Source organism: Pseudorca crassidens, chromosome X, assembly GCF_039906515.1.
Source record: "Pseudorca crassidens isolate mPseCra1 chromosome X, mPseCra1.hap1, whole genome shotgun sequence".
Taxonomy (NCBI): Eukaryota; Metazoa; Chordata; class Mammalia; order Artiodactyla; family Delphinidae; genus Pseudorca; species Pseudorca crassidens.
In genome coordinates, this window is record NC_090317.1 from 89,781,699 (window position 1) to 89,797,660 (window position 15,962).

General features: G+C 38.3%; 1 protein-coding gene across 1 annotated transcript in view; it reads left to right on the top strand.

Annotated features, from left to right (window-relative positions):
- The window catches only part of DGKK (diacylglycerol kinase kappa), a 159,789-nt gene that overhangs the window by 89,173 nt on the left and 54,654 nt on the right, over positions 1-15,962 (top strand). Inside the window, exons 5-7 of the mRNA XM_067723407.1 lie at positions 454-589; positions 1,061-1,164; positions 1,497-1,622. Coding sequence (XP_067579508.1) covers positions 454-589; positions 1,061-1,164; positions 1,497-1,622 — 366 coding nt within the window. The remainder of the gene's footprint in view (positions 1-453; positions 590-1,060; positions 1,165-1,496; positions 1,623-15,962) is intronic.

Sequence of the window (15,962 nt, forward strand, 5' to 3'; positions counted from 1 at the left end):
AAGCCTGACAAGCATTCCTTAGCCTAGAGTCAGAGCCCTGCCTCCTCCCTTTCTTGCCTGGCAAGAGGGCTTGGATATCACTGAATTTCCTACTCACAACCTCCTTTTGCTGACTACTCAAAGAGGGCCAAGGCCAAGATTAACAGAACTAATTTTGCTTAGGCTAAACCAATGAAATGGTTTAGCCAAGGAGTATAAAGATCATCACTCCTGCCTTCAGTCCCTGTTCCAGGATCTAGCACCCCCTCATTCCTTTTCCCTTTTTAAAACCACTGGGAAAAAACAGAGATGGGAGATTTGTTAAGCATTGGCTCAACTTTGATTCTTCCTCTTCACATGCTTTGACACCTTATGTAGCTGGCCATTTCAGCCTTAGCATTCAGATCTTCTGGCCTTCCCTAATCCGTCTCTGTGATTAACTCTCTATTCTTTCTTCTCTTTGATTTATTTTAGATACCTGCAGCAGAAAACAACCCTTTTCTTGTTGGAATGCACTATTGGTACTCAAGCCACAGTCCCCGGACCCAGCACTGCAATGTTTGTCGAGGGACCATTCCTGCCTTATCTCGAAATGTTATCATCTGTGAAGGTACATTTCTGATTCCTTTAGGAAGTGGAGCTCAATGAGTGGAGATGGGTGTGAAGGAGCTCATGAGACTTTAGTATCATTGACTCACACTAGGTCACTGATTCTAGTGTAAGGTTAACCCTGACACTTAACAGACAGGGGAAAGGAGACGGGAGGAAACTGGCATGAGGGGGAATTCTCATTAATCAAAAGGGAGGGTTGGGTCTGGGAGGATTGGACAGTACAGTCACAGGTTTGGAAAAATAGAAATCACCTCATTCTTACCATCAATTTCAATTCAAGTCAGGTAATAGAAAATTTGGCTGGGAAGAATACAAAGAAACTGAAATATATGGAAAATAAGCCTTTGGAGTTAAGTCACAACTACTTAGATGCATCTAGGTACTAACTTTTAGAGCAGCTTAGGGAAGGAAGTTAGAATCTTCATTGTCACCTGATTCACATCCATCTTTTTTTCTTCCTCTTTCACAGTGTGCAAAGTAAAGTCTCACAGATTATGTGCTTTAAGAGCAAGCAAAGATTGCAAATGGAATACATTATCCATTACTGATGACCTCCTCATGCCTGCAGATGAAGTAGTGAGTACCAGCCATGCTTTCTCATAATCACCTTTTTCCATCTCCCCTTCAGTCATGACACACAGGGGAAGGAAGACTTCTTCCTGTTTCCAGACAACCCAAGTAGGCTTCATTCCCAGGCTTATGATCCAACAAATCTAGAAGAATGAAAGCCTCCCCCACAACTCCCACCTGTCATTTGTCACTAGCATGGGAGTGGGGAGGGAAGGATGATGGAAAACTTCCTTGGGGTTGTCTAGTGTCCTCCATGGGGTAGTATAGTTATTCCAGCTGGCCCTTCCTCTCCTTATATCTCTAACTTCTACCTCTTGTCTCTTTTTATCCTTCAGAAAACTATGCCCCATCAGTGGGTAGAAGGAAACTTATCTGTCAGTTCTCAGTGCGCAGTATGTCACGAGAACTGTGGCAGTTATCAGAGACTTCAAGATTTCCAGTGTCTCTGGTGTAATTCTACGGTAAGACGCTTCTCATCTCTTTGATATTTAGAGAGCTGACTTCTAGAGAAGGGGTGGGTTGGAGTTTGATTGCACCTACACATAGATAGAAATCTCAGAGACCCTTACCCCAAAATAGATTATACAGATTCCATAGTATAGAGCTCAGTATCCTGCCTTTCCAGAATTAGCTATGGAATCTTTGAGAGAAAGATTTAATACTCCCTCTTATCTTTGAAGGTGAGGACTACTAGCAAATGGGAAGAGCTGAATTCTCTTATGACAGTAGGGGCAATTAAAAAGTTAGTTCTGAGTATACCTTTAAGAAACCACCTCCTTTCCTCATTCACCATTTCCTAGGAAATTGCAATCTTTGTTAATTAATAATGGTTAATAATATTAGCACATTATTATTGCCACTATGTACTGAGTGTTTTATATACATGATCTCATTAAATCCTTACAACAACCCTAAACCAGGCCTCGTTGTTCCCATTTACAGAAGAGAGGAAAATGAGGTTCAGAAAAGTGAAGGGATTTGCTCAAGGTCATGAAGCCAGTAAGAAAAAGAGTCTTGATTCATACATAATTGTGTAAAAACTGTGCTCTTAACTACAACATTACCATGCCTTTAAACCAGTGGTTCTCAACTGGGGGTATATTCCCCCACCCGCAGGACACATTTGACAATGTCTGGAGATATTTTTTTATCTAATGATATTCTGATGGAATATTTTTATTTATCAAGGTATAGTTGATTTACAATATTATGTAAGTTTTAGGTGTACAACATAGTGATTCACAATTTTTAAAGATTATACTCTATTTATATATATTATAAAATATTGGCTATATTCCCTGTGCTGTACTGTATATCCTTGTAGCTTATTTATTTTATGCATAATAATTTGTACCTCTTAATCCCCTACCCCTATCTTATACCTCCCCCAAACTAGTAAACACTAGTTTGTTCTCTATACCTGTGAGTATATATTTTTTGTTAAATTAACTAGTTTTCTTTATTTTTTAGATTTCATATATAAGTGATAACATACAGTATTTGTCTCTCTCTGTCTGACTTATTTCTCTTAGGATAATACCTTCCAGGTCCATCCATGTTGTTGCAGATGGCAAATTTTCACTCTTATTTATGGCTGAGGAGTATTCCATTGTGTGTGTGTGTGTGCGTGTGTGTGTGTGTATGACACTTGTTCTTTATCCATTCATCTGTTGATAGACACTAAGATTGCTTCCATATCTTCACTATTACAAAGAATGCTGCTGTGAACATTGGGGTGCATGTATCTTTTTGAATTAGTGTTTTCTTTTTCTTCAGATGTATACCCAGAAGCAGAATTGCTGGATCATGTGGTAGCTCTATTTTTAGTTTTCTGAGGAACGTCCATACTGTTCTTCATAGTGGCTGCACTAAATAACATTCCCAAAAACAGTGTAGGAGGGTTCACTTTTCTCTACATCCTCTCCAGCATTTATTATTTGTAGATATTTTGGTGATGGCCATTCTGACTTGTGTGAGGTGATGCCTCGTTGCAGTTTTCATGTGCATTTCCCTGATGATTAGCAATGTTGAGCATCTTTTCATGTTCCTGTTGGCATTCTGTATGTCTCCTTTGGGAAAAAAAGTCTATTTAGTTCTTCTGCCCACTATAAAAATTTTTTTTCATTTTATATTGGAGCTTAATTGATTAACAGTGTTGTGTTAGTTTCAGGGATACAGCAAAGTGGTTCAGTTATTCATATAGATGTATCTATTCTTTTTCAAATTCTTTTCCCATTTAGGTTATTACAGAATATTGAGCAGCATTCCCTATGCTATTCAGTAGGTCCTTTTTGGTTATCTATTTCAAATACAGCAGTGTGTACATGTCAATCCCAAACTCCCAGTCTATCTCTCCCCCCGACCCTTCCCCACTGGTAACCATAAGTTCGTTCTCTAAGTCTGTGAATCTGTTTCTATTTTGTAAACAAATTCATTTGTATCACTTTTTTTAGATTCCGCATATAAGAGATATCATATGATATTTGTCTTCCACTGTCTGACTTACTTCACTTAGTATGATAATCTCCAGGTCCATCCATGTTGCCTCAAAAGGCATTATTTCATTCTTTTTAATGGCTGAGTAATATTCCACTGTATATATGTACCACATCTTCCTTATCCATTCATCTGTCGATGGACATTTAGGTTGCTTCCATGTCTTGGCTATTGTAAACAGCACTGCAATGAACATTGGGGTACATGTATCCTTTTAAACAATGTTTTTCTACAGATATATGCCCAGGAGCAGGATTGCAGGATCATAGGATTCCTCTATTTTTAGTTTTTTAAGGCACATCCATAATGTTCTCCATAGTGGCTCTATCAATTTACATTCCCACCAACAGTGCAAGAGGGCTCCCTTTTCTCCACACCCTCTCCAGTGTTTATTGTTTGTAGATTTTTTGATGATGGCCATTCTGACTGGTGTGAGGTGATACCTCATTGGAGTTTTGATTTGCATTTCTCTAATGATTAGTGATGTTGAGCATCCTTTCATGTACTTGTTGGCAATCTGTATATCTTCTTTGGAAAAATGTCTATTTAAGTTTTCTACCAATTTTTGGATTGAGTTGTTTGTTTTTTTGATATTGAGCTGAATGTGATGCTTGTAAATTTTGGAAATTAATCCTTTGTCAGTTGCTTCTTTTGCAAATATTTTCTCCCATTCTGAGGGTTGTCCTTTCATCTTGTTTATGATTTCCATTGCTGTGCAAAAGCTTTTAAGTTTCATCACATCCCATTTGTTTATTTTTGCCTTTATTTCCCTTACTCTAGGATGTGGGTCAAAAAAGATCATGCTGTGATTTATGTCAAAGAGTGTTCTTTCTATGTTTTCCTCTAAGAGTTTTATAGTGTCTGGTCTTACATTTAAGTCTTTAATCCATTTTGAGTTTATTTTTGTGTATGGTGTTAGGGAGTGTTCTAATTTCATTCTTTTATAAATAGCTGTCCAGTTTTCCCAGAACCACTTATTGAAGAGACTGTCTTTTCTCCATTGTATATTCTTGCCTCCTTTGGCAAAGATAAGGTGACCATATGTGCATGGGTTTATATCTGGGCTTTCTATCCTGTTCCATTGTTCTATATTTCTGTTTCTGTGCCAGTAACATACTGTCTTAATTACTGTAGCTTTGTAGTATAATCTGAAGTCAGGCAGCCTGATTCCTCCAGATCCATTTTTCTTTCTCAAGATTGCTTTGGCTATTGGGGGCCTTATGTGTTTCCATATCAATTGTAAAATTTTTTGTTCTACTTCTGTGAAAAGTGCCACTGGTAGTTTGATAGAGATTGCATTGAATCTGTAGATTGCTTTGGGAAGTATAGTCATTTTCACATGTTGATTCTTCCTATCCAAGAACATGATATATCTCTCCACCTGTTTGTTCATCTTTAATTTCTTTCATCAGTGTTTTATAGTTTTCTGCATACAGGCCTTTGTTCTCCTTAGGTAGTTTTATTCCTACGTGTTTTATTCTTTTTATTGCAATGGTAAGTGAGAGGGTTTCCTTAATTTCTCTTTCAGATTTTTCACCATTAGTGTATAAGAATGCCAGAGACTTCTGTGCACTAATTTTGTATCCTGCTACTCTACCAAATTCATTGATTAGCTCTACTAGTTTTCCGGTAACATCTTTAGGATTTTCTATGTGTAGTATCATGTGATCTGCAAAGAGTGACTGTTTTACTTCTTCTTTTCCGATTTGGATTCCTTTTATTTTTTTTCTTCTCTGATTGCCGTGGCTAAAATGTCCAAAACTATGTTGAATAATAGTGATGACAGTGGGCGACATTGTCTTGTTCCTGACCTTAGTGGAAATGGTTTCAGTTTTTCACCACTGAGAATGATGTTGGCTATGGATTTCTCATATATGGCCTTTATTATGTTGAGGTAAGTTCCCTCTATGTCTACTTTCTTTAGAGTTTTTATCATAAATGGGTGTTGAATTTTGTTGAAAGCTTTGTCTGCATCTATTGAGATGATCATATGGTTTTTCTCCTTCAATTTGTTAATATGGTGTATCACGTAGATTGATTTGCATATATTGAAGAATCCTTGCTTTCCTGGAATAAACCCCACTTGATCATGGTGTATTATCCTTTTAATGTGCTGTTGGATTCTGTTTTCTAGTATTTTGTTGAGGATTTTTGCATCTATGTTCATCAGTGGTATTGGCATGTAGTTTTCTTTCTTTGTGACATCCTTATCTGGTTTTGGTATCAGAGTGATGGTGGCCTCGTAGAATGAGTTTGGGAGTGTTCCTCCCTCTGCTATATTTTGGAAGAGTTTGCAAAGGATAGGTGTTAGCTCGTCTCTAAATGTTTGGTAGAATTCTCCTGTGAAGGCATCTAGTCCTGAGCTTTTGCTTGTTGGAAGATTTTTAATCACAGTTTCGATTTCACTGCTTGTGATTGATCTGTTCATATTTTCTATTTCTTCCTGATTCGGTCTTGGCAGGTTATGCATTTCTAAGAATTTGTCCATTTCTTCCAGGTGGTCCATTGTATTGGCATAGAGTTGCTTGTAGTAATCTCTCATGATCTTTTGTATTTCTGCAGTGTCAGTTGTTACTTCTCCTTTTTCATTTCTAATTCTATTGATTTGAGTTTTCTCCCTTTTTTTCTTGGTGAGTCTGGCTAATGGTTTATCAAATGTGTTTATCTTCTGAAAGAACCAGCTTTTAGTTTTATTGATCTTTGCTATCATTTTGTTCATTTCTTTTTCATTTATTTCTGATCTAATCTTTATGATTTCTTTCCTTCTGCTAACTTTGGAGTTTTTTTGTTCTTCTTTCTCTAATTGCTTTACGTGTAAGGTTAGGTTGTTTATTCGAGATGTTTTCTGTTTCTTAAGGTAGGATTGTATTGCTATAAACTTCCCTCTTAGAACTGCTTTTGCTGCATCCCATAGATTTTGGGTCGTCGTGTCTCCATTGTGATTTGTTTCTAGGTATTTTTTGATTCCCTCTTTGATGTCTTCAGTGATCACTTCGTTATAAGTAGTGTATTGTTTATTATTCTTTTACATCTTTATTGGAGTATAATTGCTTTAAAATTGTGTGTTAGTTTCTGATTTATAACAAGTGAATCAGGTATACATATACATATGTTCCCATATCTCTTCCCTCTTGCGTCTCCCTCCCTCCCACCCTCCCTATCCCACCCCTCTAGGTGGTCACAAAGCACTGAGCTGATCTCCGTGTGCTATGTGGCTACTTCCCACTAGCTATCTATTTTATGTTTGGTAGTGTATATATGTCCATGCCACTCTCTCAGTTTGGCACAGCTTACCCTTCCCCCTCCCCATATCCTCAAGTCCATGCTCTAGTAGGTCTGTGTCTTTATTCCCGTCTTACCCCTAGGTTCTTCATGACATTTTTTTTCTTAGATTCCATATGTATCTGTTAGCATACGGTATTTGTTTTTCTCTTTCTGACTCACTTCACTCTGTATGACAGACTCTAAATCCAACCGCCTCAGTACAAATAACCCAATTTCGTTTCTTTTTATGGCTGAGTAATATTCCATTGTATATATGTGCCACATCTTCTTTATCCATTAGTGTATTGTTTAGCCTCCATGTGTTTGTGTTTTTTACAGATCTTTTCCCGTAATTGATATCTAGTCTCATAGCGCTGTGGTCGGAAAAGATAGTTGATACAATTTCAATTTTCTTAAAGTACCAAGGCTTGATTTGTGACCCAAGATATGATCTATCCTGGAGAATGTTCCATGAGCACTTGAGAAAAATGTTTATTCTGCTGTTTTTGGATGGAATGTCCTATAAATATTAATTAAGTCCATCCTCTTTAATGTATGATTTAGAGCTTGTGTTTCCTTATTTATTTTCATTTTGGATGATCAGTCCATTGGTGAAAGTAGGGTGTTAAAGTCCCCTACTATGAATGTGTTACTGTCGATTTCCCCTTTTATGGCTGTTAGCATTTGCCTTATGTATTGGGGTGCTCCTATGTTGGGTGCATAAATATTTACAATTGTTATATCTTCTTCTTGGATCAATCCCTTGATCATTATGTAGTGTCCTTCTTTGTCTCTTGTAATAGTCTTTATTTTAATGTCTGTTTTGTCTGATATGAGAAGTGCTACTCCAGCTTTCTTTTGGTTTCCATTTGCATGGTATATCTTTTAACATCTCCTCACTTTCAGTCTGTATGTGTCTCTAGGTCTGAAGTGGGTCTCTTGTAGACAGCATATATATGGTTCTTGTTTTTGTATCCATTCAGCCAATCTGTGTCTTTTGGTGGGACCATTTAATCCATTTACATTTAAGGTAATTATCAGTATGTATGTTCCTGTTACCATTTTATTAATTGTTTTGGGTTTGTTATTGTAGGTCTTTTCCTTCTCTTGTGTTTCTTGCCTAGAGAAGTTCCTTTAGCATTTGTTGTAAAGCTGGTTTGGTGGCGCTGAACTCTCTCAGGTTTTGCTTGTCTGTAGAGTTTTTAATTTCTCCATCAAATCTGAATGAGATCCTAGCTGGATAGAGTAATCTTGGTTGTAGGTTGTTCTCCTTCATCACTTTAAATATGTCCTGCCAGTCCCTTCTGGCTTGCAGAGTTTCTGCTGAAAGATCAGCTGTTAACCTTATGGGGATTCTCTTGTGTGTTATTTGTTGTTTTTCCCTTGCTGCTTTTAATATGTTTTCTTTGTATTTAATTTTTGACAGTTTGATTACTGTGTCTTGGCATGTTTCTCCTTGGATTTTTCCTGTATGGGACTCTCTGTGCTTCCTGGACTTGATTAACTATTTCCTTTCCCATATTAGGGAAGTTTTCAACTATAATCTCTTCAAATATTTTCTCAGTCCCTTTCTTTTTCTCTTCTTCTTCTGGGACCCTTATAATTTGAATGTTGGTGTGTTTAATGTTGTCCCAGAGGTCTCTGAGACTGTCCTCAATTCTTTTCATTCTTTTTTCTTTATTCTGCTCTGCAGTAGTTATTTCCACTATTTTATCTTCCAGGTCATTTGTCCGTTCTTCTGCCTCAGTTATTCTGCTATTGATCCCCTCTAGAGTATTTTTCACTTCATTTATTGTGTTGTTCATCATTGCTCATTTCATCTTTAGTTCTTCTAGGTCCTTGTTAAATGTTTCTTGAATTTTCTATGTTCTATTTCCAAGATTTTGGATCATCTTTACTATCATTATTCTGAATTCTTTTTCAGGTAGACTGCCTATTTCCTCTTCATTTGTTAGGTCTGGTGGGTTTTCATCTTGCTCCTTCATCTGCTGTGTGTTTCTCTGTCTTCTCATTTTGCTTATCTTACTGTATTTGGGGTCTCCTTTTTGCAGGCTGCAGGTTCGTAGTTCCCGTTGTTTTTGGTGTCTGTCCCCAGTGGTTAAAGTTGGTTCAGTGGGTTGTGTAGGCTTCCTGGTGGAGGGGACTAGTGCCTGTGTTCTGGTGGATGAGTTTGGATCTTCTCTTTCTGGTGGGCAGGTCCACATCTGGTGGTGTATTTTGGGGTGTCTGTGGCCTTATTATGATTTTAGGCAGCCTCTCTGCTAATGGGTGGGGTTGTGTTCCTGCCTTGCTAGTTGTTTGTCATTGTGTGTCCAGCACTGTAGCTTGCTGGTTGCTGAGTGAAGCTGGGTGTTTGTGTTGAAATGGAGATCTCTGGGAGATTTCCACCATTTGATATTACATGGAACTGGGAGGTCTCTTGTGGACCAGTATCCTGAAGTTGGCTCTCCCACCTCATAGGCACAGCAGTGACTCCTGGCTGCAGCATCAAGAGCTTTTCATCCACACGGCTCAGAATAAAAGCAAGAAAAAGTAGAAAGAAAGAAAGAAAGAAAGAATGAGGATAAAATGAAATTAAATAAAGTAAGATAAAATAAAATAAAGTTATTAAAATAAAAAAATAATTATTAAGGAAAAAAATTTTTTTAATGTAAGAAAAAATACAGACGGACAGAACCCTAGGACAAATGATGAAAGCAAAGCTATACAGACAAAATCTCACACAGAAGAATACACATACACACTCATAAAAAGAGGAAAAGGGGAAAAAATAATAAATCTTCCTCTCAAAGTCCACCTCCTCAATTTGGGATGATTCATTGTCTGTTCAGTTATTCCACCAATGCAGGGTACATCAAGTTGATTGTGGAGATTTAATCTGCTGCTCCTGAGGCTGCTGGGAGAAATTTCCCTTTCTCTTTTTTCGCACTGTTGCCGGGGCTCAGCTTTGGATATGTCCATGCCTCTGCATGTAGGTCGCCGGAGGGCATCTGTTCTTCGCTCAGACAGGACGGGGTTAAAGGAGCAGCTTATTCAGGGGCTCTGGCTCACTCAGACTGGGGGGAGGGAGGGGTACGGATGTAGGGCGAGCCTGCAGCTACAGAGGCTGACGGGACCATTGCACCAGCCTGAGGCATGCTGTGCATTCTCCTGGCGAAGTTGTCCCTGGATCCTGGGACTCTGGCAGTGGCGGGCTGCACAGGCTCCCCGGAACGGAGGTGTGGATAGTGACCTGTGCTCGCACACAGGCTTCTTGGTGGCAGCAGCAGCAGCCTTAGGGTCTCATGCCTGTCTCTGAAGTCCGCGCTGTTAGCCGCAGCTCACGCCCGTCTCTGGAGCTTCTTTACGCAGCGCTCTTAATCCCCTCTCCTCACGCACCAGGAAACAAAGGGGGAAGAAAAAGTCTTTTGCCTCTTCGGCAGGTCCAGACTTTTTCCTGGTCTCCCTCCCAGCTAGCCGTGGTGCACTAACCCCCTGCAGGCTGTGTTCACGCTGCCAGTCCTCTCCCTGCGCTCTGTCCGAAGCCCAAACCTCAGCTCCCAGCCCCGCCCACACTGGCACGTGAGCAGACAAGCCTCTCGGGCTGGTGAGTGCCAGTCGGAACCAATCCTCTGGGCGGGAACCTCTCCGCTTTGCCCTCCGCACCCCTGTTGCTGTGCTCTCCTCCGCGGCTCTGAAGCTTTCCCCCTCCGTCACCCACAGTCTCCGCCCGTGAAGGGGCTTCCTAGTGTGTGGAAACCTTTCCTCCTTCACAGCTCCCTCCCACTGGTGCAGGTCCCGCCCCTATTCTTTTGTCTCTGTTTATTCTTTTTTATTCTGCCCTACCCAGGTAGGTGGGGAGTTTCTTACCTTTTGGGAGGTCTGAGGTCTTCTGCCAGCGTTCAGTGGGTTTTCTCTAGGAGTTGTTCCACGTGTAGATGTATTTCTGACGTATCTGTGGGGAGGAAGGTGATCTCCGCGTCTTACTCTTCCGCCATCTTCCCCCTCTCCTAGGTATTTTTTGATACTATTTTAAACAAGATTTTTTTTGCTTTCTCTTTCTACTATTTCATTATTAGTGTTTAGAAATGCAACAGATTTCTGTGTATTAATCTCATATCCTAGTACTTTGCTGACATGATTTATTAGTTTAATAGTTTTTGTGTGGAGACTTTAGTGTTCTATATATAGAGTATAATGTCATCTGCAAATAATGACAGTTTTACCCCTTCCCTTCCAATCTGGATACCTTTTATTTCTTTCTCTTGTCTCAATGCTGTGGCCAGAACTTCTAATACTATCTTAAATAGAAGTGATGAGAGTGGCCATACTTGTCTTATTCCTGAATTTGGCAGGAAGGCTTTCAGCTTTTCTCCATTGAGTATTAAGTTTGCTGTGAGTTGGCTGTAAACAGCTTTTATTATATTGAGATATGTTCCCTCTATACCCACTTTGATGAGAATTGTTATGTTGAATTTTGTCAAATGCTTTTTATGCATCTATTGAGATGATCATGTGGTATTTGTGTTTCTTTTTGTTAATGTGCTGTATCACACTGATTTTTTAAACATCTTTATTGGAGTATAATTGCTTTACAATGGTGTGTTAGGTTCTGCTTTATAACAAAGTGAATCAGTTATACATATACATATGTTCCCATATCTCTTCCCTTTTGCATCTCCCTCCCTCCCACCCTCCCTATCCCACCCCTCTAAGTGGTCACAAAGCACCGAGCTGATCTCCGTGTGCTATGTGGCTGCTTTCCACTAGCTATCTATTTTATGTTTGGTAGTGTATATATGTCCATGCCACTCTCTTACTTTGGCACAGCTTACCCTTCCCCCTCCCCATATCCTCAAGTCCATGCTCTAGTAGGTCTGTGTCTTTATTCCCGTCTTACCCCTAGGTTCTTCATGACCTTTTTTTTTCTTAGATTCCATATATATGTGTTAGCATATGGTATTTGTCTTTCTCTTTCTGACTTACTTCACTCTGTATGACAGACTCTAGGTCCATCCACCTCACTAAAAATAACTCAATTTCATTTCTTTTTCTGGCTGAGTAATATTCCATTGTATATATGTGCCACATCTTTATCCATTCACCCGATGATGGACACTTAGGTTGCTTCCATCACCTGGCTATTGCAAATAGAGCTGCAATGAACATTTTGGTACATGACTCTTTTTGAATTCTGGTTTTCTCAGGGTATATGCCCAGTAGTGAGATTGCTGGGTCGTATGGTAGTTCTATTTTTAGTTTTTTAAGGAACCTCCATACTGTTCTCCATAGTGGCTGTATCAGTTTACATTCTCACCAGCAGTGCAAGAGGGTTCCCCTTTCTCCACACCCTCTCCAGCATTTATTGTTTCTAGATTTTTTGATGATGGCCATTCTGACCGGTGTGAGGTGATATCTCATTGTAGTTTTGATTTGCATTTCTCTCATGATTAATGATGTTGAGCATTCTTTCATGTGTTTGTTGGCAATCTGTATATCTTCTTTGCAGAAATGTTTAATTAGGTCTTCTGCCCAGTTTTGGATTGGGTTGTTTTTTGTTTTGTTTTGTTTGTTTGTTTGTTTTTGTGGTACATGGGTCTCTCACTGTTGTGGCCTCTCTTGTTGCAGAGCACAGGCTCTGGACATGCAGGCTCAGCGGCCATGGCTCACGGGCCCAGCCGCTCCACAGCATGTGGGATCTTCCCCATCCGGGGTACGAACCCATGTCCCCTGCATCGGCAGGCAGACTCTCAACCACTGCACCACCAGGGAAGCCCTGGGTTGTTTGCATTTGTTATTGAGCGGCCTGTAAATTTTAGAGATTAATCCTTTGTCAATTGCTTCATTTGCAAATATTTTCTCGCATTCTGAGGGTTGTCTTTTGGTCTTGTTTATGGTTTCCTTTGCTGTGCAAAAGCTTTGAAGTTTCATTAGGTCCCATTTGTTTATTTTTGTTTTTATTTCCATTTCTCTAGGAAGTGGGTCAAAAAGGATCTTGCTGTGATTTATGTCATAGAGTGTTCTGCCTATGTTTTCCTCTAAGAGTTTGATAGTTTCTGGCCTTACATTTAGGTCTTTAATCCATTTTGAGCTTATTTTTGTGTATGATGTTAGTGAGTGTTCTAATCTCATACTTTTCCATGTAGCTGTCCAGTTTTCCCAGCACCACTTATTGAAGAGGCTGTCTTTTCTCCACTTTATATTCTTGCCTCCTTTATCGAAGATAAGGTGACCATATGTGTGTGGGTTTATCTCTAGGCTTTCTATCCTGTTCTATTGAGAGCTCCATCTCAACACCAAGACCCAGAGAACTCCATCTCAACACATTGATTGATTTGCGTATGTTGAACCACTCTTGTGACCCTGGAATGAATACAAATTTATCATCATGTATGATCCTTTTTATGTATTGTAAGATTTGGTTTTCTAATATTTGGTTGAGGCTTTTTGCACCTACATTCATCAAAGATATTGGCCCATGATTTTCTTTTTTGTAGTGTTTTGTCTGGTTTTGGTATCAGGGTAATGGTGGCCTTATAGACTGAATTTGGGAGTGTTCCCTCTTCTTCAATATTTTGGAATAGTTTGAGAATATAGATGTTAACTCTTCTCTAAATGTTTGGTAGAATTCACTTGTGAAGCTATCTGGTCCTGAACTTTTTTTTTTGAGAGTAATGTTTTATTACTGATTCAATTTCATTACTAGTAAGTGGTCTATTCATATTTTCTATTTCTTCCTGGTTCGGTCTTGGGAAATTGTACGTTTCTAGGAATTTGTCCATTTCTTCTACATTGTCATATAATTTTTCATAGGAGTCTCTTATGATCCTTTGTGTTTCTGTGCTGTCAGTTGTAAATTCTCCTTTTTCATTTCTGATTTTATCTGCTTGGACACTCTATTAGTCTGGCTAAAGTTTTATCAATTTTATCTTTTAAAATAACCAGCTTTTAGTTTCATTGATCTTTTCCATTTTTTAGTTTCTATTTCATGTATTTCTTCTCTGATCTTTCTCATTTATATCCTTCTACTAACTTTGGGTTATGTTTGTTTTTCTTTTTCTAGCTCCTTTAGGTGTAAAGTTAGATTGTTTATATGAGATTTTTCCTCTTTCCTGGGGCAGCCTTGTATCACTATAAACTTCACCCTTAGAACTGCTTGTGCTGCATCCCATTGATTTTGGATCATTGTGTTTTCATTTTCACTTGTCTCCAGGTATTTTTTAATTTCCTCTTTGATTTTTTCAGTGATCCATTGGTCGTTTAATAGTATAATATTTAGTTTCCACATGTTTAAGTATTTTGCAGCTTTTTCTCATAGTTGATTTCTAGTCTCATAGTATTGTGGTCGGAAAAGATGTTTGATATAATTTTAATTTTCTTAAATATACTGAGATTTCTTTTTCAGTCTAATATGTGATCTATTCTGGAGAATTTTCCATGTGCAGTTGAAAATAATTTATTTTCTGCTGCTTTTGAATGGAATTTATATATGTATATATATATCCATTTTGTCTGATGTGTTAAGGACAGCATTTCCTTATTGGTTTTCTATTTTCTATCTGGATGATCTCTTCATTGATGTAAGTGGGTTGTTAAAAACCCCTCCTATTATTGTAAATTTCTCCCTTCATGCCTGCTAATATTTGCTTCATGTATTTATTTGCTCTTATGTTGAGTGTATATATATTTTCAATTATTATATCTTCTTCTTGGATTGATCCCTATATCATTACATAATGTCCTTCTTTGTCTCATGTTACAGTCTTTGTTGTAAACTCTATTTTGTCTGATATAAGTATTGATACCCTGGCTTTCTTTTAATTTTCATTTGCATTGGATAGTGTTTTCCATCCTCTCACTTTCAGTCTGTGTGTGTCTTTAGATCTGAAGTGAGTTTCTTGTAGGTGCATATATATGTGCCTTGTTTTTTATCCCTTCAGCCACTCTGTATTCTGTTTGGAGCAGTTAGTCCATTTAAATTTAAAGTGATTATTGATAGGTATGTACTTATTGCTATTTTGTTAATTGTTTTAGGGTTGTTTTTTGTAGTTCATTTTGTTCCTTTCTTCTTCTTTTGCTCCCTTCCCTTGTGATTTGAAGACTACCTTTAGTGTTATGTTTGGATTCCTTTCTCTTTTTTGTATGTATCTATTATAGATTTTTGGTTTGAGGGTACCATGAGGTTTAGATATAGCTGTGTGTGTGTGTGTGTGTGTGTGTGTGTGTATTATATATATATATATATATATATAAATATAATTATTTTGGTTTTGATCTCTTAAGCACATATGCATTTTAACAACCCTGCATTCCCCCCTTCAAGTTTGCTCTTTTTGACATCAGATTTTACATTTTTTGTTTTGTTTATCCCTTAACTGCTTATTGTGGATATATATGGTTTTCCTACTTTTTCTTCCTACTACCCTTATACATCATTAATACTACCTTTACTATATATTTTCCTTTACCAATGAGATTTTTCCTTTTGTGATTTTCATATCTCTAGTTGTGGCCTTGTCTGCTTACAGAAGTCCCATCAACGTTTCTTGTAAAGGTGCTTTTGTGATGCTGAACTCTTAGCTTTTGCTTATCGGTAACCCTTTTGATCTCTCCATCAAATCCAAATAAAATCCTGGCCAGGTAGAAAATTCTTGGTTGTAGGTTTCCTCCTTTCATCACTTTAAACATATTGTGCCCCTCCCTTCTGGCCTGCAGTTTCTGCTGAAAAGTCAGCTGATAGCCTTATGGGAGTTCCCTTGTACATAACTTGTTGCTTTTCCCTTGCTGCTTTTAATATTCCCTCTTATCTTTAATTTTTCCATTTTAATTACAATGTGTCTTGGTGTGGTCCTCTTGAGGTCAAGCTTGTTTGGGACACTCTGTGAATCCTCAACTTGGATATTTGTTTCCTTTCCCAGGTTAGGGAAGTTTTCAGCTATTATGTCTTCAGATAAGTTCTTTGCCTCTTTCTCTCTTTTTCCTTCTGAGACCCCTATAATGTGAATGTTACTACACTTGATGTTGTTTCAGAGGTTTCTTAAACTGTCCTCATTTCTTTTTAT